This window comes from Heterodontus francisci, chromosome 18 (genome assembly GCF_036365525.1).
Source record: "Heterodontus francisci isolate sHetFra1 chromosome 18, sHetFra1.hap1, whole genome shotgun sequence".
Lineage (NCBI taxonomy): Eukaryota > Metazoa > Chordata > Chondrichthyes > Heterodontiformes > Heterodontidae > Heterodontus > Heterodontus francisci.
In genome coordinates this window covers 7,402,780-7,425,542 of record NC_090388.1, presented here as the reverse complement: position 1 = coordinate 7,425,542, position 22,763 = coordinate 7,402,780, and the positions used below count along the sequence as shown (strand labels likewise).

Genomic DNA, 22,763 nt, shown 5'->3' with positions numbered 1-22,763 from the left:
TGGGTTAGGTCATATAGCCTCTCAAGCCTCTCTCACAGCTTACTTTCCCACCTAGCTTTGTATCATCAGCAAACGTCGCTATATTGCACTTGGGCCCGTCATCTAAGTCATTGATTTTTTAAAATATTCATTCATGGGATGTGGGCGTCGCTGGCTAGGCCAGCATTTATTGCCCATCCCTAATTGCCCTTGAGAATGTGGTGGTGAACTGCCTTCTTGAGCTGCTGCAGTCCACGTTGGGTAGGTGCACCCACAGTGCTGTTAGGAAGAGAGTTCCAGGCTTTTGACCCAGTGACAGTGAAGGAACGGCGATATAGTTCCAAGTCAGGATGGTGTGTGACTTGGGGGGGAACTTGCATGTGGTGGTGTTCTCATGCATCTACTGCCCTTGTCCTTCTAGGTGGTAGATGTTGCAGGTTTGGAAGGTGCTGTCGAAGGAGCCTTGGTGAGTTGCTGCAGTGCATCTTGTAAATGGTACACACTGCTGCTACTGTGTGTCAGTGGTGAAGGGAGTGAATGTTGGAGATGTTGGATGGGGGGGCCAATCAAGCGGGCTGCTTTGTCCTGGATGGTGTCTGGCTTCTTGAGTGTTGTTGGAGCTGCACCCATCCAGACAAGAGAAAAGTATTCCATCACACTCCTGACTTGTGCCTTGTAGATGGTGGACAGGCTTTGGGGAGTCAGGAGGTGAGTTGCTTGCTGCAGAATTCCCAGCCTCTGACCTGCTTTTGTAGCCACAGTATTTATGTGGCTGCTCCAGTTCAGTTTCTGGTCAATGGTAATCCCCAGAACATTGTTGATGTACATTGAAAATAGCTGAGGCCCAAGCACTGATCCTTGTGACACTCCAACAGTTATACCTTGCCATCCTGAAAATGACCCATTTATTGCTCCTCTCTGTTTCTTATCCATTAACCAATTCTCAATTCATGCTAACATATTACTGCCCCACGCCCCCATTCCCATGGGCCCAAATCTTGTGTAACAATCTATTTCATGGCACATTATCAAATGCCTTCTGAAAATCCAAATATACTACATCCCTTTGTTCCCCCTTATCTACCCTACTAGTTATACCCTAAAAAAACCTTTCTCAAACATAATTTCTCTTCGTTAAAAGTGTGTTTAATTTGTTTAATCATGTTGTGATTTTCCAAGTGCCCTTTGTCACATCCTTAATAATAGATTCCAACATTTTCCCGACGACTGATGTCAGGCTAACTGGCCTGTAGTTCCCTGTTTTCTCTCTGCCTCCTTTCTTGAACAGTGGGATTACATTTGCTACCTTCCAATCCACGAAGATTGTTTTGAGAATCTAGGGAATTCCGAAAGATCAAAATCAGTGTATACACTATCTCTGCAGCTACTTCTTTTAGAACCCGAGGACGTATGTCGTCAGATCCAAGGAATGTGTTGGATTCCAGTTCCATTAATTTCTGCTCTACCTTTTCTTTACTGATATTAATTACTAATTTCTTTCATATTTTTCATTCTTCCATGGGATGTGGGCATTGCTGGCAAGTCCAGCATTTGTTGCCCATCACTTGATGCCTGAGTGGCTTGCTAGGCCATTTCAGAGGGCAGTTAAGAGTCAACCACATTGCTGTGGGTCTGGAGTCACATGAAGGTCAGACCGGGTAAGGATGGCAGATTTCCTTCCCTGGACAATATTAGTGAAACAGATAGGTTTTTACGACAATCGATGATAGTTTCATGGCACCATTACTGAGACTAGCTTTCAATTCCAGATTTTTATTAATTAATTGAATTTAAATTCCACCAACTGCCGTGGAATTTGAACCCGTATCCCCAAGGTATTAGCCTGGGCCTCTGGATTACTCACTCTCATTAGACCCTTAAAGGCTGCCACTTTGACCAAGCTTCCAGTCACATGTCCTAATATCTCCTAATGTGGCTCAGTATCAAATATTGTCTAATTATGCTCCTATGAAACCGCTTGGGTCATTTTACTATGATAAATGCAGTTTACATCGTGATGCAGCTCACCAATGCACTCCAGCAACAAATGTCAAAATTGACCGCCAAGGAGTGCCGTGATTATATCGCACTAACATCAACACCGATTCTCCAATGTGCTGTCCCGTGAGTGTAACTCCACACTGAAATCTTTGTCACGCAAATCATCTCCCCAACTGATTCTCATTACTCCATTATTTAGTATTCGTTTAGTCATAGAGTCATAGAGTTATACAGTACAAAAACAGGCCGCTCGGCCCATCGTGTCTGTGCCGGCCATCAAGCACCTATCTATTCTAATCCCATTTTCCAGCACTTGGCCTGTAGCCTTGTATGCTATGGCGTTTCAAATACTCATCTAAATACTTCTTAAATGTTGTGAGAGCTCCTGCCTCTACCACTCAATTCAAGCAGTGTGTTCCAGATACCAACCACCCTCTGGGTGAAAAATGTTTTCCTCAAATCCCCTCTAAACCTCCTGCCCCTTACCTTAAATCTATGCCCTCTGGTTATTGACCCCTCCGCTAAGGGAAAAAGTTTCTTCCTATCTACCCTATCAATGCCCCTCATAATTTTGTATACCTCAATCAGGTCCCCCCTCAGCCTTCACTGCTCTAAGGAAAACAACCCAAGCCTACCCAGTCTCTCTTCACAGCTGAAATGCTCCTGCCCAGGCAACATCCTGATGAATCCTGATTAGAAGCACAAATCAGGAGACAAGGCCTCAATGTGGCAGGGTGCAGTAGGAAGTAAATCAAATGGTTTGTGTACACTCAGCTAGGGCAGATCAAAGAATTCCAATTAATTTATATTTATTAAAGGTGATCAGATACCAATGTGCTTCATACAGTCTAATTCAGATCGAGTAATAGAACCACGCACGGTACCATAGTAACTAACAAATGCAATCAGGGGCTGCATCTCCTCAGTCTGGAACATTAAGGTTCTTCTACTAAACTGTTATTGGTCTGCAAGAATATTTCAGTTGAAGAACGTATTATATAACTTTACAGCTGGGAAAAACAGTAGGAAATGTGAAGTAAAAAATTCCATTTCACTTCCTAGAATTCATTAAAAAGGGTAAAAGAGAAAGAACTTGCATTTCAATAGCGCCTTTCACCTCCTCCTCAGGTACCAAAGCACTTCACAGTCAATGAAGTACTTCTGAAGTGTAGTCACTGTTGTAGGAAATGCGGCAGCCAATTTGTGCACAGCAAGCTCCCGCAAACAGCAATGACTAGATTATCTGTTCTAGTGATATTGGTTGAGGGATAAATACAGGCCAGGACACTGAGGAGAACTCCCCTGCTCTTCGAAGCAGTGCCATAGGCTCCTTTATGTTCACTTGATTGAACAAGGCATCAGTTTCATCCAAATGACGACACCTCTGACAATGCAGCACTCCATCAATATTATAATGACCATTGGCCTACATTATGTGCCCAAATCTCTGGAGTGGGGGCTTGAACCAATTCTTTCTGCCTCAGAGGTGAAAGTGCAACCCATTGAGCCAGGGGTGGCACATCTTACCTTTAATGATGGATTATGAAAGGCTGGGTATTTGGTCATTTAATGATGTGTGATTCTGGGACCTGCAAGGACAGGGCACAGAGAATCTTTACCCCATGATCCTTGATGTTCTCACAGAATTGCTTATCTTGCTTTCCCCAAGTTCCTCTCTGTATTATTTTAACACAGTCATATGGCATAAATGTGCTGAGTGTTTTGTGCGACAAAATCGCGAATCACAAATTCTGCCCTCGGACGTTTAATTCAGAATGTTACTTTTATTCTCGGTCTTGCTCCCTCCTTGTGGTTCTGATCTCAGTCAACCAACAGGAGTTCACCACAGCATCTCTAGTGTAAATCCATTGAGTCTTTTGCTTCAGATCAGTCCCATTGTTTGGTTGAGCTTTCAATGCGAAACGTCCATGGCTAAGGGAATCCTGGAACATCGACTGTTTTGGGATCACACTCCAGCATTGCACGGATCCACTCATCTCCCAGAGCTCCCTCAATAAATTCCTGCTGGCTGATAACTGCTGAAAAGATAAAGCCGGTCTGTGTCACTCAATCTGTCCCAACATCTGGAGAAATATACAGAGAAATGGCAGTGACGCCCCACAATAAATACTGTGTCTTTGAGATTTGTGATTCCAAATCCCAACTCAATGGGCACAAAGGGGAAGAAATTGGTCCTGAATGGCATCATGATACAAGTGGTATCTCATTGGCTGGCCCTTATACACCACACCTAATATTCAGTCCCATTGACTTCAGTGTCTAAAGGGCAGTCTGTGTGGTAACCATGTGTTTTGCACTACTGGACAAATTTCTGCCCCAATGACTCCTTAAATTCCATGGGTCGCAATCCTGGCCCTAGTGCCAGGATCCTATTCACTGGTACCTAAGGCATTGATCCTCCCGGCGTATGCAGTGCTGAAGGGAGAGCACCTGATCTGCATGTGGCTGGCCACTAGGGGCGCATCTCAGGCACCTGCCTTGCTCCACAAGCCTAGAACGTCTGACACAGCTTGCCCATTTCAGGCATAAGGATTCCCCCCCAAGTTGCCCACCCCCAAGTGTAAGAGCACTGCGGTTAAATTACTTCACTTGCCTGGATGAATGCTGCTCCAATAACAATCAAGAAGCTCTACACTATCCAGGACAAAGCAGCCCACTTGATCAGCATCCCATTCATTACCTGAAACATTACCTCCCTCCACCACAATGGCTGCAGTGTGTTCCATCTACAAGATGTACTGGAGCAATTCACCAAGACTCCTTCAATAACAACTTCCAAACGTACAACCTCTAATGCCTAGAAGTACACGGGCAGTAGATAGATGGGAACACCATGGGTGGTGGAGGCGGATTCAATCACGGCTTTCAAAAACACCTGAAGGGAAAAAAATGCAGAGCTACAGCGAAAGAGCGGGTAAGTAGGACTAGGTAATTGCTCTTGCAGAGTCCCAGCATGGGCTCAGCGGGCCAAGTGGCCCTTTTTGTACTGTAACCATTCTATGATTCCACCATCACTCCGAGTTCCCCTTCAAGTCACACACGCCATCCTGGCTTGGACTTATTCCTACATCGTCGCTGGATCAAAATCCTAGAAACGCCAACCTAGCAGCATTGTGGAAATACCTTCACCGCACAAACTGTTTCAAAGAGCCGACACTGGCATGATAAGCCGAATGGCCTCCTCCTATGCTGTATGAGTCTATGACCACAGCAGTTCATGAAGAGGGCAATAAGTGCCAGCCTTGCCAGCGACACCCACATCCCGAGATTTCTAAGGTAGCCAGGCCCACAATCGAGGCCCACCCCGAACCCTCCCATACCTCTCCATCGCCTCCTCCACACTGGGGCCCTTCAGGTGCATGATACTCTTCTCATTCGGAATACTAATACTTGTGAGTCTGACCATGTGTGGAAGTCCCACAATACTGAGTTTTTACATAGAATTACATAGAATATACAGTACAGAAACAGGTAATTTGCCCCAAACAGTCCATGCTGGTGTTTATGTTCCATATGAGGCTCTCTCTTCCTCATTTAACTCTATCAGCATATCCTTCTATTCACTTCTCCCTTATATGCTTGTTTAGCTTCCCCTTAGATGATCTATACTATTCGCTTCAACCACTCCCTGTAGTAGCGAGTTCCACATTCTCACCACTCTCTGGATAAAGACGTTTTTTCTGAATTCCCTATTGGATTTATTAGTGACTGTCTTATATTGATGGCCCCGAGTTCTGGTCTCCCCCACAAGCGGAAACATCTCTATGTCTATCCTATCAAACCCTTTCATAAGTTTAAAAAATGCCACCCCTGAGCCTTCTCTTTTCAAGAGAAAGGGACCCAGCCTATTCATCTCATGTCTGGTATCATCCTTGTAAATCTTTTTTGTACCTTATCCACAATTATAATACAGCAACCAGAACTGTACACAATAGTTTAAATGTGGTCTCATCAAGGGTTGACACAACTTTGATGTAACTTCTCTACTTTTCAATTCTATTGGTCTAGAAAAAAACCCTAGTGCTTTCTTTGTTTTTTATTAAATGACCTTATTAATCTGTGTCACTACCTTTAGTGATTTGTGTATTTGTTCTCTCAGATATCTTTGCTCTTCTACCCCATTTAGATTCTTATTTTCCAAGTAACATGTGACATCTTTATTTTTCTTACCAAAATGTAACACCTATGTTGAAATTCATTTTCCAATTATGTACCCATTCTGCAAATTGATTAATACCTTCTTGCAAATTATTGCAATCCTCTTCAATGTTGACTATCCCTCCAATTTAAAATAGTCCACAAATTTAGAAATAGTGTTTTTGATTCTAAATTGTTGATATAAATTGTGTACAACAGTTGTCTCAGCACTGATCCTTGTAAAACACATCTCCCAACCTTCTGCCACTGTGAATCACCCCTTCTATTCACTCCCTTTGCATCAATGGTCTGAATATGGGCAGAAGTTGAAGGTGGGAGGCCAATCAGGAGAGCATTGGAATAATTGATTCTGGAGGTGACAAAAGCAGAGCTAAGGGTATTGGTAAAAAATGTGAAAAGAATTAACTGTTTTCAGAAATTAGTGTGAACAAAGCATTGTTTATAGAAAGCTTCCTTTAGCCTGTAACCCCACCCCCACCCCCTTGAATGATCCAAACGAGTCTCAAATCTATCAAGGTTCACCAAACTAATTCCTGGGATGGAGGGATTGTCCTATGAGGAAAGATTGACGAGACTGGGCCTTTATTCTCTGGAATTTAAAAGAATGAGAGGTGATCTCATTCAAACATACAACATTTTTACAGGGCTCGACAGAGTTGATGCAAGAAGGATGTTTCCCCTGGCTACGGAGCCCAGAGCCACAGGGGACACAGTCTCAGAATAGGGGGTAGGCCATCTAGGACTGTGACGAGGAGGAATTTCTTCATTCAGAGGGTGGTGAATCTTTGGAATTCTCTGCCCCATAGGGCGGTGGAGGCTCAGTCATTGAGTATGTTCAATAGTGAGATCTATAGATTTCTACATATTAAAAAGATCAAGGGATATGGGATAGTGCAGGAAAACTGTGTTGAAGTAGAACATCAGCCATGATCTCACTGAATGGTGGAGTGGGCTCAAAGGGCTGAATGGCCTGCTCCTGCTTCTTAGGTTCTTTTGTTCTTAAGGATCAAGATAATTCATCATTAGTAAAGTCTGCCACAATTTTAATTTACTCAATGGCAGAGTAACAAGGTTACAGGCAGAGCTATTGAGGAAGAGACAGGGATTGGGACTAATTGGATAGTTCCTTCATAGAGCTAGGACAGCCATGATGGGTGAAATGGCCTCCGTCTGTGCTGTACGGTCCTTAGAAAAGTAATGGGCTAACTTCAACTTTGTACACATCTGCTTCACTCACCATCTCTGTCTTTGTCCAGTCGAATGAATACTCTGTTGGTACATTCTTCTGCAGTTTGGGGGTCAACTTTAGTGAGTGAAGCGGCCAAACTCATTTTATATATAGTCTGAATAGAGAGAAAACTTTATAAAAGTGAGTTAAAAACATTACGATCAACACAGCAACTAAATAAACATATATGAAACATTATTTTTTAAAGAAAGTTTCCTGAGCCCCAGAGTTTGCTCTATTATTATAACCAAAGCCTTGGAATATTTTCTGTCTGTTTTCTGCAGGATTCTGGTGCTGTTCTTAAATGTTGTTACCTTGACTCAGGTGGCAGCAATTCTTGTCTCTGTATCCGAATAGTTCCTGGTTCAAATTTCAGTCCAGGACTTGAACACTAATGGAGGTGGAGCCCTGCAGAAGTAGATGTTAAAACGGTAGCTCCTGTCTATCTGCTCAGCTGGATAATGAAAGATCCTCTGAGACTATGATTATTTTATGCAAACCCACTTGGTAAGAAACTTACTGGATTGAATGCCCATTTTAAAACCTTGACTGATTTTACTATCCCCTGACTTCAAATGAAAGCAAAACCAGGCAGGGTGTTCATTGGACGAGGTGTCTATTGGGCGAAGTGTCCATTGGGCGAGGTGTCCACGGGGTGAGGTGTTCATTGAACGAGGTGTTCATTGAATGAGGTGTCCATTGGGTGAGGTGTCCATTGGGCAGGGTGTCAATCAGGCGGTTGAACCAATCCCATCAGTCTCCCACCAGACAGGTAAGGAGAGAATAAATAAGGGTGATAATATGATGATAATATGATGGTGAGCACCCAGGAGTTAGAGGTTTGAGGCATTGAGCTCCCTGATTCAGGGGCTGGTGGTCTCTTTACATGCTAACGGCCAAAGACCAATTACACCCCTGTTAACCTGTGAGTAACAGAACAGAAGCCGACCTGCATAATCTCCAGCATCTCTAAACGGCTAATTGCTCCATCCTTATCCTTGTCGTATAGTTTAAATGACCACTTCAGCTTTTCTTCCGGAGTGCCCTGTATCAGCAGACTGACAGCAGTCGCATATTCATGGTAATCGACCATCCCATCCTTCAAACACAAACACAACACGCTCTGCTCTTAGTCCTGCCACATACTTTCAAACAACCCAGATATAAGAAAAGAAAGCATTTTTCATTAATATAGCACCTTTCACATCCCAATGAAATATTTTTTGAAGGGTAGTCACTGTCGTAATCTAGGAAACGCGGCAGTCAATCTCTTTTTTTATTTGTTCGAGGGATGTGGACGTCACTGGCAAGGCCAGCATTTATTGCCCATCCCTAATTGTCCTTGAGAAGGTGGTTGTGAGCTGCCTTCTTGAACCGTTGCAGTCCATGTGGGGTAGGTACACCCATAGTTCTGTTAGGAGGGAGTTCCACTACCACACTACCACAGAGGGTGGCTGAGGCAAATCACACAGATGCATTTATGGGGAAGCTAGGTAAACACATGAGGGAGAAAGTATATGCTGATTGGGTGAGATGCAATAGCGTAGGAGAAGGCTCATGTGGACATGAAAGGGCTGGATTTCATCAGCCCTCTAGGGACGGGCAGGGAGGCGCCCATAAAATAGTGAGGGAAGACAGGGTGTGGGAGGCATGGTGGGGGTGGAGTGCCTTTGCCTTCCCAATACCATTCAATTTTGTCAGGGACAGTGATGGCTGAGGACAGCCTTGCAACTCAGTGGCCAATTGAAAATCTTAAATGACAAATTAATGGCCACTTAAGAGCCTGAACCTGAAAACTAATGCTGAGGTGCTACAGTATTTCATCTATGTTTAATGCCTCACAGACATGGACAACAAACAAAGAGACTATTGATAAACTGAATGCATTTGCGATGTGGACATATAGGAGGATGTTCCACATATCCTACACAGACTGAAGGACTAATGTGGAAGTGCTGGAAATGGCTGGAGTAAAGAGGAAATTACCGCATAATATCAAAGAGAGAAAAATACAATATTTCAGTCACATCATTAGAGCAGAAGGTAGACAGAGACAATTATTGGATGGAAAGTTCGACGGGAAATGTAGGAGAGGGAAGCAGAGGAGAAAATGGATGATGGTTATAATGGACTGGATGCAGTTGACCTATTCAGAATGTGTAAGGACAGCACAGGACAGACAGAGGTGGAGATCCCTAACAGTCAACCTTCAGGGAAGAAGATGACACCAATGAAAAAATGAATGAACAAATGAAAGGGCCTCTTCCCGCCACCACTGGTACATTACCAGCAGCTGGTGGTAGCCCCACCACATGGGGAGGTTGCCCAGTAGAACCAGGCAGCCTCCCTGCCGGCTGGGTGGAGAAGCGGGGCCTCCTGCTTAGGCAATCAATGGCTCACAGAGGGCCCCTGGTGGCAAAGGCTGCCCTTGCATCAAAATCTACTCCCTACTCTCAACAACCAACATCCCCACCCCTCTCTGGGGCCTGCCTGAGAGGCCCTGGCGAACCAGCCCCCACTGACCTGCAGTCTGGGGCTCCAGCGCTGCTCCTGGTCTTGGGCCTATTGCAGTAACTGCAGTGGCCACTGCTCCAAGTGGCGTTGCTTCGACTGCTGAGCTGCTGGCCAATCAGAAGGGACCAGGGCGCCAGGCCATTAACTGCCTGAGCACCATAAAATGCCCCCAAAACTGCTGAGGTGGGGGTTCCTCTTGCCTTTCTGGCCTGGAGTCGGGACCCTTGCCACCTGCATAAAATTCAGCCCAACAGTAGCATGGACCAGTTGGGCCGAATGGCCTCTTTCTGTGATGTAAGTTTTATGTAATTCTGCGTAAAAGACAGAAGGAATAAGACCAAAATCTTTTTCAGCCCTTCTCTACAGAAGGGAAATCTTTAATTGAGTACTCTTCAGGACTTGCATTATTCCCAAATGAACATTTTAATTTTTCATACTAAATGCCTCCGTATGCTTCATGTTAATGCAGACATTAAGTCAATTAAATTAAATGGTGTTAAAAGGCATCCTGAGGGATTTGTTGCAAGTGTGTGAATAGAACATAAGAACATAAGAAATAGGAGCAGGATTAGGCCAATTGCTTAGATTGAAACCTTAGCACTCAAAGCAGAGATCCCAGTGAGTAAAGCAACAACCCAGAAATTATTGTTGCTAACATTAATGAACAAATGCATGATACATTTGAGTGGTGCTCCTTAGTCTGTTATTTTAATCCCAGTGTGAATTATTAACTTTAAATAGGCTGGTGACTCCACTAAAATAGCAAAATTAAAGAACTTCATCCAAAGGCGTTCAGCATTCGGTCTCTTATAATCAATAATCATTTTGAGGCTAATGCAACAAAAAGAAAGAGATTAAGAGAGTGGAAACTGGTTTGGAAATACAGGGCAACTTAGGAAAGATAGTGTCGGGGTGGGGGGGGGCAGCGAACAGAAGAGCTGAGTGGGACCACCTTAAAGGCATGGCATAAGGTGAGGTCAGTATGTTTAGTTGTGATGAAAAAACATTTATAGGAATAAAAGCCTCGTGTCAAGGTGATTCAAAATAATCTTAAATTAGGAACAATTCATCATAGGTCTGGTATAAATGCAAAATAATATCAACAATACAAACTTGTGTATTTAATGTAGTAAAACATTCCAAGGCAATTTGCGGGAAGGTTATCTGCCAAAGTTTGACACCAAGCCACATAAGGAGATATTAGGACAGATCACCAAAAGCTTGGTCAGAGAGGTATGTTTTAATGAGCAATTTAAAGAGGGAGAGAGAGCTGGAGAGGTGGTGAGGGGGAGAGGTTTAGGGAGGGAATTTCAGAGGTGCAGCCAATGGTAAGGAGAACGCAGTACAAGATGCACAAGAGACCAAAGTCGGAGGAATGCAAAGATCTCGGAGGTTTGTGGGGCTGGAGAAGAGTACAAAGATAGGGCGGGGCGGGTCCATGGAAGGATTTGAACACGAGGATGAGAATTTTAAAATCAAGAGGTAGCTTGATCAGGATCCAGGGTAGGTCATCGAGCACAGGGGCGATGGTTGAATTAGGATACGAGCAGCAGAGTTTTGGATGAGCTCACATTTATGGAGGCTGGGAATTGTGAGGCCAGCCAGGAGATCGTTGGAATAATCGAGTCTGGTGGTATCAAAAGCATGGAAGAGGGTTTCAGCAGCAGATAAGGTGAGGTGGGGGGGGGGAAATGGGTAACGTTACTTATCTCTGTTAAGCATCCCATTGGAAAAAGTTGTAATGTGTTAAACTCTTTGCAATATCAACACACGATACACAGTCTAGTGTATTCAACAAGCGGTTTGAAACAGAACTAGAGGAGAAACATCATAGCTGTTGATGTTAGTTTGTGTTACCCTGTTATCATCCAGAGTCCTGAAGATTTGCTCAGCATATTCAGAAGACTTGGGACCCACGGTCCCATCACAAAAGTGTCGCCTGAATTCATGAAGGGTGATCAGCCCACTGGGACATTCCTTGATAAATTTTCTGCAATAAGATAATAGTTTTAAGCTAACAATCACAGTACTTTGCAGTATTCATCTGTGGCTCAGTGGGTAGTCTTTTTTCTGAGTCAGAATGCTGTGACTTCATAACAACAACAACTTGGAATTGTATAGTGTCTTCAATGTAATAAAATGACCCAAGGCACTTCACAGGAGAACTATAAAACAACATTTGACACCGAGCCACATAAGGAGATATTAGGGCAGATGGCCAAAAGCTTGGTTAAAGAGATAGGTTTTAAGGAGTGTCTTAAACAAGGAAAGAGAGGTAGAGAGGCGGAGAGGTTTGGAGAGGGAATGCCAGAGTTTAGGCCGTAGGCAACTGAAAGTATGGCCACCAATGGTGGAGTGATTAAAATCGGGGGGTGCTCAAGAGGTCAAAATTAGATGAGCACAGATATCTTGGAGGGTGATGGGGATGGAGGAGATTTGAGGGATAAGGAGGAGCAAGACCATGGAGGGATTTGAAGCAGCAATGAGAATTTTTAAATTAAGTCGGTGCTTGACCTGAGGCCAGTGTAGGTCAGCGAGCATGGGGCGTATGGGACTTGGTGAGAGTAAGGGCGTGGGCAGAAGTGTTTTGGATGACCTCAAGTTTACAGAGAGTTAGAACATGGGAGTCCATCCAGGAGTGCATTGAAATAGCCAAGTCTAGAGGTATGGATGAGGGTTTCAGCAGTAGGTGAGCAGAGACAAGAGAGGAGTTGATCGAAGTTAGATCAATAGAAAGTCTTAGTGATGGTGTGGGTACGTGGTAGGTTCTCATCATAGCATCAACTATGACACCAAGGTTGCAAACTGAGATCTCATACCAGAGTTTAACACAATACAGATAATCTAGGCTGACAATCCCTGTGCAGTATTAAGGGAACGCTGCAGTGTTGGAGACGCTGTCTTTTGGGTAAGATGTCAAACTGAGGCCCCGTCTGCCCATTCAGATGGTTGCACAGGACTCCCTGGCACTCTTTGAAAGAAGGGAAGCGGAGTTCTCCCTGGTGTCCTGGGTCAACATTCATTCCTCAACCAACACCCAAATGGATTGTTTATCTCATTGTTTGTGGAATCTTGGTGTGTGCACATCTTGGTGTGTGTGTCATGCTTCCTAAATAACAATAGTGACCTTACTTCTAAAGTACTTAATTTGATTTTTCCAACACACCTCAAAAGTACATTGAGAAATCCCATGGTCACGAAAGGCACTATATAAATGCAGCACTTTCTTTTCACATATCAGTGTGCAGAAACATATTCTGAGTGCGTCAGACCAACTTGCTTGAGGAAGTTTGACTCCCAATCTTTTCCACCCATTTCATTCTTTCAATTCCATTGTACACAGCACAGCTGCTTATTAATGGGCTCTGAGGGATTGTGAAGTTCTGTTGATTAGCAAAAAATAAAATGCAAAAGTCCAATAAAAATTAAATTAATTGAACCAATTTCAGAAGTTAGTTAACTGCCCACCATCAGACTGGCCGAAACCTTCTTATAGCAATGCCACTGAACTCTGACCATCTATAGGGGTATCTCTAACCTTGCTCTACACCATCCCTGGATGAGTGGCTTTGGTGTTTGGTTCAGAGTTACAACAACAACAGCAATTTGTATTTATATAGCATCCTTAACTTAATAAAATGACCCAAGACGCTTCACAGGAGTATTATAAAACATATGATCCTGATATAAGACGATATTAGGGCAGATGACCAAAAGCTTGGTCAAAGTGGTAGGTTTTAAGGAGCATCTTGAAGAAGGAAAGCAAGGTAGAGAGGTGTAGAGGTGTAGGGAGGGTATTCCAGAGCTTAGGGCTTAGGCAACTGAAGGCACAGCTACTAATGGTGGAGCGATTAAAATCGGAGATGCCCAAGAGACCAAAATTAGAGGTGTGCAGATATCTCAGAGGGTTGTGTGGCTGGAGGGGATTTGGGAGATAGTGGGGTGGGGTGGAGTGTGGGGGTGGGGGGGGGGGGCGAGGCTATGGAAGGAATTGAAAATGAGGATGAAAATGATAAAATCGAGGCGTTGCTTAACCGTTAGCCGATGTCGGTCAGCAGCACAGGCATGATTTGTTGTGAATTAGGATACAGGCAGCCGATGCTATTGCCTCCGACTCCCAACATGTGGGTCTCGGTGGAATGGGTGTCCAAACAAATGTAGTCATTGGCTAAAGCTGGGGACCGAGATGATCCACTTTTTTAAACCGTGTTTAGCAAAGTTCACAAGTTCATTCTACTGAAATAATCCATGTTTCAGCAGAATTGATGGTTAAAATGGTTGTTAAGCTGATGCGTGTGTGTCCATAGTTATCAGCTGTGGTGCCATGAGCAGCACTCCCTCTTGCCTCTATGACTCTGTGTTCAAATCCTACTCCAACAGCTTGAGCACAAAATACAGGCTACCACTCCCAGTGTAGTCCTAAGGGAGTGTTGTCTTTCAGATGAGATATTAAACTGAGGCCCCCATCTAATCTTGCAGGTGGGTGGAAAGGATTGCAAGATGCTATTTTGATGAAGAGGAGGGGAGTTCTCCCCAGTTTCCTGGTCAATATTTAACCTTCGACCAATATCATATAAAAACAGGCTATCCGGTCCTTATCACATTGCTGTTTGTGGGAGCTTCCTGTGCACAAATTGGCTGCCACATTTCCTGCATCACAACAGTGACTACACTTCAAAAGTAATTCATTGGGTGTGAATCGCTTTGGGATGTACTGAGGATGTGAAAGGCGCTATATAAATGCAGGTCTTTCTTTCTTTGTGCGATGCTTTGTCCTTCTGACTGCTGAGTTTTGAAAGGCAGCCCCATTGTGCCGTGAGACTGTAGATCCTGTGTGTCACTGTGCTCAAAAACTGCAACAAAAAAAAACTGTAGCTGGAAATCTAAAAGTGGAACAGAAAGTGCCGGATGCACTTGACTGGCCAAGGCAGCCTGTGTGGAGGGAATAGATAGGTTAATACTTCCACTGGACGGAGATGTTATCTAATCTTTTATCTCCATAGATGAGTATAAGAATGCTTGTAGTATTTGCAGCTGCTATTTGAACATTTCGCCAATTTGAAGTCCCCCAGATGCTTATGAAGTTTTTTTAAAATAATCAGTTCTGCGCCAACACTGTAGCCATCTGATAAAGCACCACAACACTGAGACACTATACAAGAACAAAGTACTGTGGATGCTGGAAATCTGCAATAAGAAGTGAAAATGCTGGAAATGCTCAGCAAGTCTGGCAGCATTAGTGGAGAGAGAAACAGAATTAACAGGCTGCATTTTACCTGCCCTTTGGAGAGGGGCTGGGAGGTGGAATGCTGGCAAAATGGCACAGGGAGGCTTCAGGTGGGGTGCCCAACGTCATCCTCTGCCATGCCATTTTGGCAGCAGCAGGAAAGCTGGCAGACAGCTCACCCGCCTGGAGCCCAATTGAGTCACTTTAGTGGCCAATTTAGGGCCTCTTCCTGCCTCCGCTGGCATTTTACCTGCTTCTGGGGAGCCCACCGCTGCCTGTGGAGACTGCCTTGCAGAGATTGAACACCAATACATTGACACTTCCTCTTACCTTCTCCTGGACCATGATCCCACCACTAAACATCAAGCCATCGTTTCCAAGACTCTCACTGACCTCATCTCCTCTGGAGGTTGTCCCTCCACAGTTTCCAAACTCATAGTCCCTCAACCCTGAACATTCCACTTCTACCCCCTTTCCAAGATCTACAAACAGGACTGCCCTGGTAGAACCATCGTTTCAACCTGTTACTGTCACACTGAACTGATTTCTTCCTATCGCGACTCTTTTTTTTCTCCCCTTGTCCAGACTCTTCCCACCTACATCCCTGACTCTTCTGTTGCCCTCCATCACTTTAACAGTTTCTAGTTTCCTGGCCCTACCTGTCTCCTATTCACCATAAACAGCCAATCTTTCTGCACCTCCATTCCCCTCCACTGCCAGGAAGATCTGAGAACTCTCCGCTTCTTCCTCGAACAGAGGCCCAACCAGTCCCCATCCACCACCACCCTCCTCCGCCTGGCTGAACTTGTTCTTATATTGAACAACTTCTCCTTTAACTCCACTCGCTTCTTCCAAATAGAAGGTGTTGCTATGGATACCCACATGGGTCCTAGCTATGCCTGCCTCTTTGTGGGATATGTCGAACATTCCTTCTTCCAGTCCTATTCAGGCCACCTCTTTTTCCATTGTATTGATGGCTGTATCAGGCTGTTTCCTGCTCTCACCCTGAACTGGAATAGTTCATCACCTTTGCTTCTAATTTCTACTCTTCCCTCACCTTCACATGGTCCATCTCTGACTCTTCCCTTTCCTTCCTCGACTTCTTTATCTCCATTTCTGGGGATAGGTTATCACCCAATATCCACTATAAGACCACTGACACCCACAGCTTCCTGGAGTATGTTTCCTCACACCCTTCTTCCAGTACAATTCTATTCCATTCTCGAAGTGTCTTCATCTTCAAAGCATCTGTTCTGATGATACTACCTTCTGTATCAGTGTTTCCAATATGTCTTTCTTTTTCCTCAACCAAGGACTCCTCCCACCATGGTTGACAGGGCCCTTGACCATGTCCAACCCATTTCCTGCCCTTCTGCTCTCATCCCTTTCCCCTGCAAAACCATTCTATGATTTCCCCTTGCCCTCATCTTCCACCCTACCAGCCTTCAGATTCAAGGCATCATCTTCTGCTACCTCCAGTGTGATGCCATCTTCCCCTTAGAATCATAGAATCATAGAAAGTTTAAGGCACAGAAAGAGGCCACTTGACCCATCGTGTCTGTGCTGGCCAAAAAACAATCCACCCATTCTAATCCCACCTTCCAGCATTTGGTCTGTAGCCCTGCAGATTTCGGCACTTGAGGTGCATATCCAGACTCCTTTTGAATGAGTTGAGGGTTTCTGCCTCAACTACCCTTTCAGGCAGTGTGTTCCAGACCCGCACCACCCTCTGGGTGAAAAACCTTTTCCTCATCTCCCCTCTAATTTTTCTACCAATCACTTTAAATCTATGCCCCGTAGTCACTGACCTCTCTGCTAAGGTGAATAGGCCCTTCATCTCCACTCTATCCAGGCCCCTCAAAATGTTTTATTTATTTTTATTTTTATTTAGACATACAGCACTGAAACAGATTCTTCCTATCGCGACTCTATTTTTTTTCTCCCTTGTCCAGACTCTTCCCACCTACATCCGTGGCTCTTCTGTTAGCTTCAAGTAGCTGTTTCCAGTCCACTTTCACTAAATCACTCCTCAATTTAGTACAATTGGCCTTGCCCCAATTGAGAACTCTAACTCCTGTTCTATCTCTGTCCTTTTCTATAATTATGTTAAAACTGACTGAATTATGATCACTGCCACCAAAATGCTCTCCCACCTGCCCATCTTCATTTCCTAAAACTAAGTCTAAAACTGCTCCCTCTCTTGTTGGACTTGCGACATACTGGCCAAAAAAGTTCTCCTGAATGCACCTCAAGAATTCTGCTCCCTCAATTCCTTTCACACTAAAACTATCCCAGTTAATATTGGGGTAGTTAAAATCCTCTACTATTACTGCCCTATTTTTCTTGCACTTCTCTGAGATTTGCCTACATATCTGTTCTTCTATCTCTCTCTGACTGTTTGGGGGTCTATAGCACATTCCCAGCAGTGTGATTGCCCCTTTTTTGTCCCTTAGCTCAATCCATATGGCCTCATTTGATGAACCTTCCACCATGTCATCCCTCCTCACAGCTGTAATAGTTTCTTTAACCAAAATTGCCACTCCCCCTCCTTTCTTACCCCCTCCCTATCACGTCTGAAAACCCTGTAACTAGAAACGTTGAGCTGCCATTCCTGTCCCTCCTTAAGCCATGTTTCCGTAATAGCTATGATATCATACTGTCATGTGCCTATCTGTGCCCTCAGCTCATCTGCTTTATTTGCTATACTCCTTGCATTGAAATAGATACCCTTGAGCACTGCCAAACTCTTTTTTTAATTTTCTAACCTTTGTTTGCTCTGTCTTCCAGACTCATCCATTAATTTTATGCCTTCCATTTTCATTTCTGATTTTGCCCAACTGAGTCTACCCTGAGGTCCCCATCCCCCTGCCAAACTAGTTTAAACCATCCCCAACAGCACTAGCAAAACATCCCACAAGGAACTCGGTCCCAGTTCTGTTCAGGTGTAAACTGTCCGGCCTGTACAGGTCCCATATCCCCCAGAGTCAGTCCCAATGTCCCAGGAATCTAAAGCCCTCCCTTCTGCACCATCTTTCCAACCATGCATTCATCTGTCTTATCCTTCTATTTCTATACTCACTTGCGCGTGGCACTGGGAGTAATCCGGAGGTGACTACTTCTGAGGTCCTGCTTGCTAATTTCTTACCTAACTCCCTAAATTCTGACTGCAGGACCACATCCCTTTTCCTGCCTATGTCATTGGTTCCAATTTGGACCATGACTGCTGGCTGTTCACCCTCCCCCTTCAGGATGCTTTGCAGCCGCTCAGTGACATCCTTGACCCTGGCACCAGGGAGGGAACATACCATCATGTCTGCGGCCACAGAAACGCCTGTCTGTTCGCCTGACTATTGAATCACCTATCACAATGGCTCTTCCAGTCTTCCCTGTACCCCACTGTGCAGCTGAGCCACCCGTGGTGCCATGGACTTGGTTCTGGCTACACTCCCCAGGTGAAGCATCATTTTCCTCAGTATTCAGAACTGAATATCTGTTGGATAGTAATATACACTCAGCGGTCTCCTGCACTACCTGCCTGATTCTTTTTGACTGTCTGGCGGTCACCCATTCCCTCTCTCCCTGCATACCCTTAAGCTGTGGGGTGACCACATCTATAAACAAGCTATCCACGTAGCTCTCATCCTCATGAATGCACCGCAGTGTCGCCAGCTGCAGCTCAAGTTCCAAAACCGGGAGCTCAAGCTGCTTCAATTGACAACATTTCCTGCACAAATGGTTCTCCAGGATACAGGAAGCATCCTGGAGCTACCACACTCTCGAGGTTGAAGCAACCCTGCCATTCTTTTATTTATTAGTTGACCCTTTTCTACTGCTCAGAAAAAAGAAACCTTACCAATACTACACACACCTTAGAATTATTAATAAAACCTTACTAGTACTGAAAATCCTACTAAAAATCAATACATTTCACTAGTTAAAATAAACCTTACTCAAAAAAATACTCACCCTTCTCATCCCCTTTCAGCATTCCAAAGGGACTGTTCCCATTGCAACACCTTTGTCCACAACTCCGGCACCTCCATCACCCCCAATACCATCTCCCCTTCCCATAATACCTTTCCACGCAAGTGCAGGAGATGTAACACCTGCCCATTTACCTCCTCCCTCCCAACTATCCAAGGCCCTAAACATTCCTTCCCGGTGAAACAATTATTTGCTTTTACTTTGTTCAATTTAGTATACTGTTTTTGCTGCTCACAATATGGTCTCCTCTATGATGGTGAGACCCAAGCTTTCGAGCTTCTCATCGCCTGTCACTTTAATTCTCCACTCCACTCCCACTCTGACCTCCCTGTCCTCAGTCTCCTACACTGTTCGAATGAAGCTCAACATAAGTTCAAGGAACAGCACCTCATCTTTTGTCTGGGCACTTTACAATCCTCAGGACTCAACATTAAGTTCAACAATTTCAGATCAAAATCTCTGTCCCCATTTTCTTTTTTGGTTTTCGGATGGCAGATGTTGGTTATGATTCTGCTTTTCACATTTACACCTCCTCCAACCCCATCTCTTGTTTCTTAACTTTGTGAAGGAATCTGGCCATAATGAGGTGCTTTAAGATTAAAAGAGTAATGTTCCAATGAACGAGGGTTTAAAAAGGTTTTTAAAAAGTGGCGCAGTGGTTGGGGCAGCACAGTGGCACAGTGGTTTGCACCGTAGCTACACAGTTCCAGTGACCTGGGTTCAACTCTGGGTACTGCCTGTGCGGAGTTTGCAAGTTCTCCCTGTGACCGTGTGGGTTTCCTCCGGGTGCTCCGGTTTCCTCCCACCGCCAAAGACTTGCAGGTTGATAGGTAAGTTGGCCATTGTAAATTGCTCCTAGTATAGGTAGGGGAATTGTGGGGGTGTGGTAGGAATATGGGATTAATGTAGGATTAGTATAAATGGGTGTTTGATGGTCAGCACAGACTTGGTGGGCCGAAGGGCCTGTTTCAGTGCTGTATCTCTAAATAAATAAAAGTGTCCATCTTCCTAAGTGGTTAAAAAAGTTGATCTCTATAATATTAAATGAACACATCTCTGTGTTAAAAAGCTTGCCTCATCTTAGAACTGTAAAGGCAGTTTCTGATAAAAGGGATCTGCTCCTAATGTCACAAACCTCACCACATGGTAAAACATTGATAAAATAGTTTTGTAAACTGCAATAAAAACCACCACAGTGTAAGAGTTGATAAGATGATAGCTCTAAACCAACATCAAACGAATTTTTGACAAAGCTAACCAAAGCCAAAAACTGAATTATAATCTTGAAGCACAGTTAGATGACTAATGAAAAACTGACCATCACAAAGCTCGCAGCTTGGCTTTCTTAGAAACCGAAGAGGCTTGTATCGTACCTTGAACTTAATAGTTATATAATCTTTCTCAGAATCAGAGGGTGGGCCTCACCTAGAAATTAACAGTTATACAGCCTTATTTAGGAAATAATGAAGGATGAATTTATTTGGAGTTGAGGTAACACCACCATATGTAAGAAATGATTTATACACCTTGAAAAACAGTACAAATATTGGAAGCTCACCTTGAATTTTTAGATTCATTAGATATGCTTCAACATCTCTCAGGGTAAAGGTATGGCTATTGGAGTAGGGTGATGATAGTTCTCCCCTTTACTGGGACAGAGGTATCTCTCTAACTCTATAGTCTTCTGCTCTGGGATTGAGGTAAATATTTTACTGTAACAATATTTAGATTTAAAAATTGGAATCTCTACTAGAAACAAGATTGTACTTTCTATCTATTCCCAGAACTATTAACGTTGCAATTGACTGCCTCACCAACTGCGAATTGCATGTTCGATTCTTTAAAAAACTTTTATATAATTTAGAACTTATATTGTCCCACATAGTCTTCTGCATTGCTAACTCGTGAACCTGTCTCTGTACACTCTTTGTTGGGGAGGTACATTACTGAGGTCAGATTCCTCGACCCTCATAATGTCTGGGTTATTAAATCTGCCTGAAACTGTTAAATGCTATCTGGAGGATAGTAATATTCTCAACTGGTTCCTTTCCTTTAGGAATATTTAGATCAGTTCTTCAGACCCATTCAAGGGTCTTTGGGATCTGTCTCTTTCAACTTTAAGTTGGGAGTGATCATCTGAGAAGTATGCCTGATTCGGGGTAGCCCCAGAAAAGGGCTAGGATTATAATCCACTACAACTTGTCCCATTACCTTCTGCTTTTGTCTTTCACCATGAACCCTTTTTGTCATTTAATCCCTCATGTCTTCCACCTGATCACAGACCGTCCCTTTAGTTCCTTCCTCCTTTCCCTGCCTTGCTCAAAAACTTACATCTGTAAAGTACTCTAAGCTCTGACGAACGGTCATTGACCTGAAACGTTAATTCTGCTTCTCTCTCTCCACTAATGCTGCCAGCCCTGCTGAGTATTTTCAGTATTTTCTGTATCTATTACTGAAATACTGAACCATGTTATACGGAAGCAATTACCCATGCAGAATTCCCCCTAATTATAGCTCCCTATTCCGATATTTCCTGCACACTGCAGTTATCAGAGTGCTCTAATTTCCTGCTAATTGTTAAAAGCCAGAGGAAATACATCCTGCCTCTTGTCCCACTATATCAATTGGGATTCTGCTTTAATATATTACCCAGAAAATAACTACATGAGCAAGTACAGTTTGCTAATGGAATGATAAGAAAGGTTACCTGTACCATACGTGAAGTTCCATAACATAAGTGTCCTTCCTCCTTGGAGGAAGTATTGCAGTCTGGCCCATCTTTTCACATGGAACAATGCTTCAGATTACAACTTGTTCCATAATGTGCTTTATCTTTATATACACAAGGGAAGATTAACTTGAATGTAGTTGGGCGTACTTCAAGACTTAACTTTAAAGAACATAATCTGCAGTGACCTTCAGAAATACGATTACATTATAATTAGTGGAGTTTAATTAACTAACAAACTCTTAACATTTATTGTCGGGATGCAGCTGTCGCTGGTGAGATTGTCATTCATCATTCATCCCGAGATTCTCTGTGAAGGTGGATGTGGACAGCTTTCTTGAACTGTTGTTAAGTCACTGCAGCAGGCATTGAAAGTCAACTACATTCTGGGACTGGAATCACATATAGATTCAGGCAGGGTAAGGATAGCAGGTTCCCTTCCCTGAGGGACATCAAGGAAGCAGTTGGGGTCTTGCAGCAATCCACAGTTTTGGTAAACATTTTTCAAATGTTAAGACATAAATTACCAGATTTATTGTAGGGATTTGAACTCATGATCCCTGCATTATTTTCCTCTCATCAGAGACGCTACACAGCCTTTGTCAGAATGAAGGACGTGTTAATATCAAAGAAACTGAACCCGAATCTTAGGAAAAGAATGCTGAGGTGCTACATTTTGTCATCTATGCTACATACCTCGGACACGTGGACAACAAACAAAGTTACTATTGATTAGCTGTATACATTCGAGATGTGGACATATTGGAGAATGTACCACATATCCTACACAGACAAAAAGGCTAATGAGAATGTGCTGGAAATGGCTGGAGTAAAGAGGAAATTACTGCATAACATCAAAGAGAGAAAGATACAATATTTCAGTCACATCATTAGAGCAGAAGGTGGATAGAGACAATTATTGG

General features: G+C 43.7%; 1 protein-coding gene across 1 annotated transcript; it reads right to left on the bottom strand.

The window, feature by feature from the left end:
• Window positions 1-3,909: 3,909 nt before the first annotated feature.
• On the bottom strand, window positions 3,910-21,900 carry LOC137379780 (guanylyl cyclase inhibitory protein-like). The gene is made up of 5 exons (XM_068051148.1): window positions 21,820-21,900; window positions 11,759-11,891; window positions 8,337-8,486; window positions 7,397-7,502; window positions 3,910-4,019 (listed from the first exon to the last, which is right to left on the bottom strand). The coding sequence occupies exons 1-5, from the start codon at window positions 21,888-21,890 to the stop codon at window positions 3,913-3,915; spliced, it is 567 nt and encodes a 188-aa protein (XP_067907249.1). The 5' UTR covers window positions 21,891-21,900; the 3' UTR covers window positions 3,910-3,912.
• Window positions 21,901-22,763: the final 863 nt, after the last annotated feature.

Coding starts and splice junctions, on each gene's coding strand:
- LOC137379780 (XM_068051148.1), bottom strand. CDS start 21,890: ATGGGCCAGACTGCAATACTTCCTCCAAGGAGGAAGGACACTTATGTT. Junction 11,892..21,819: donor GAACTTCACGTATGGTACAG/GTAACCTTTCTT, acceptor ATCTTATTGCAG/AAAATTTATCAAGGAATGTC. Junction 8,487..11,758: donor GGACTCTGGATGATAACAGG/GTAACACAAACT, acceptor TTGTGTTTGAAG/GATGGGATGGTCGATTACCA.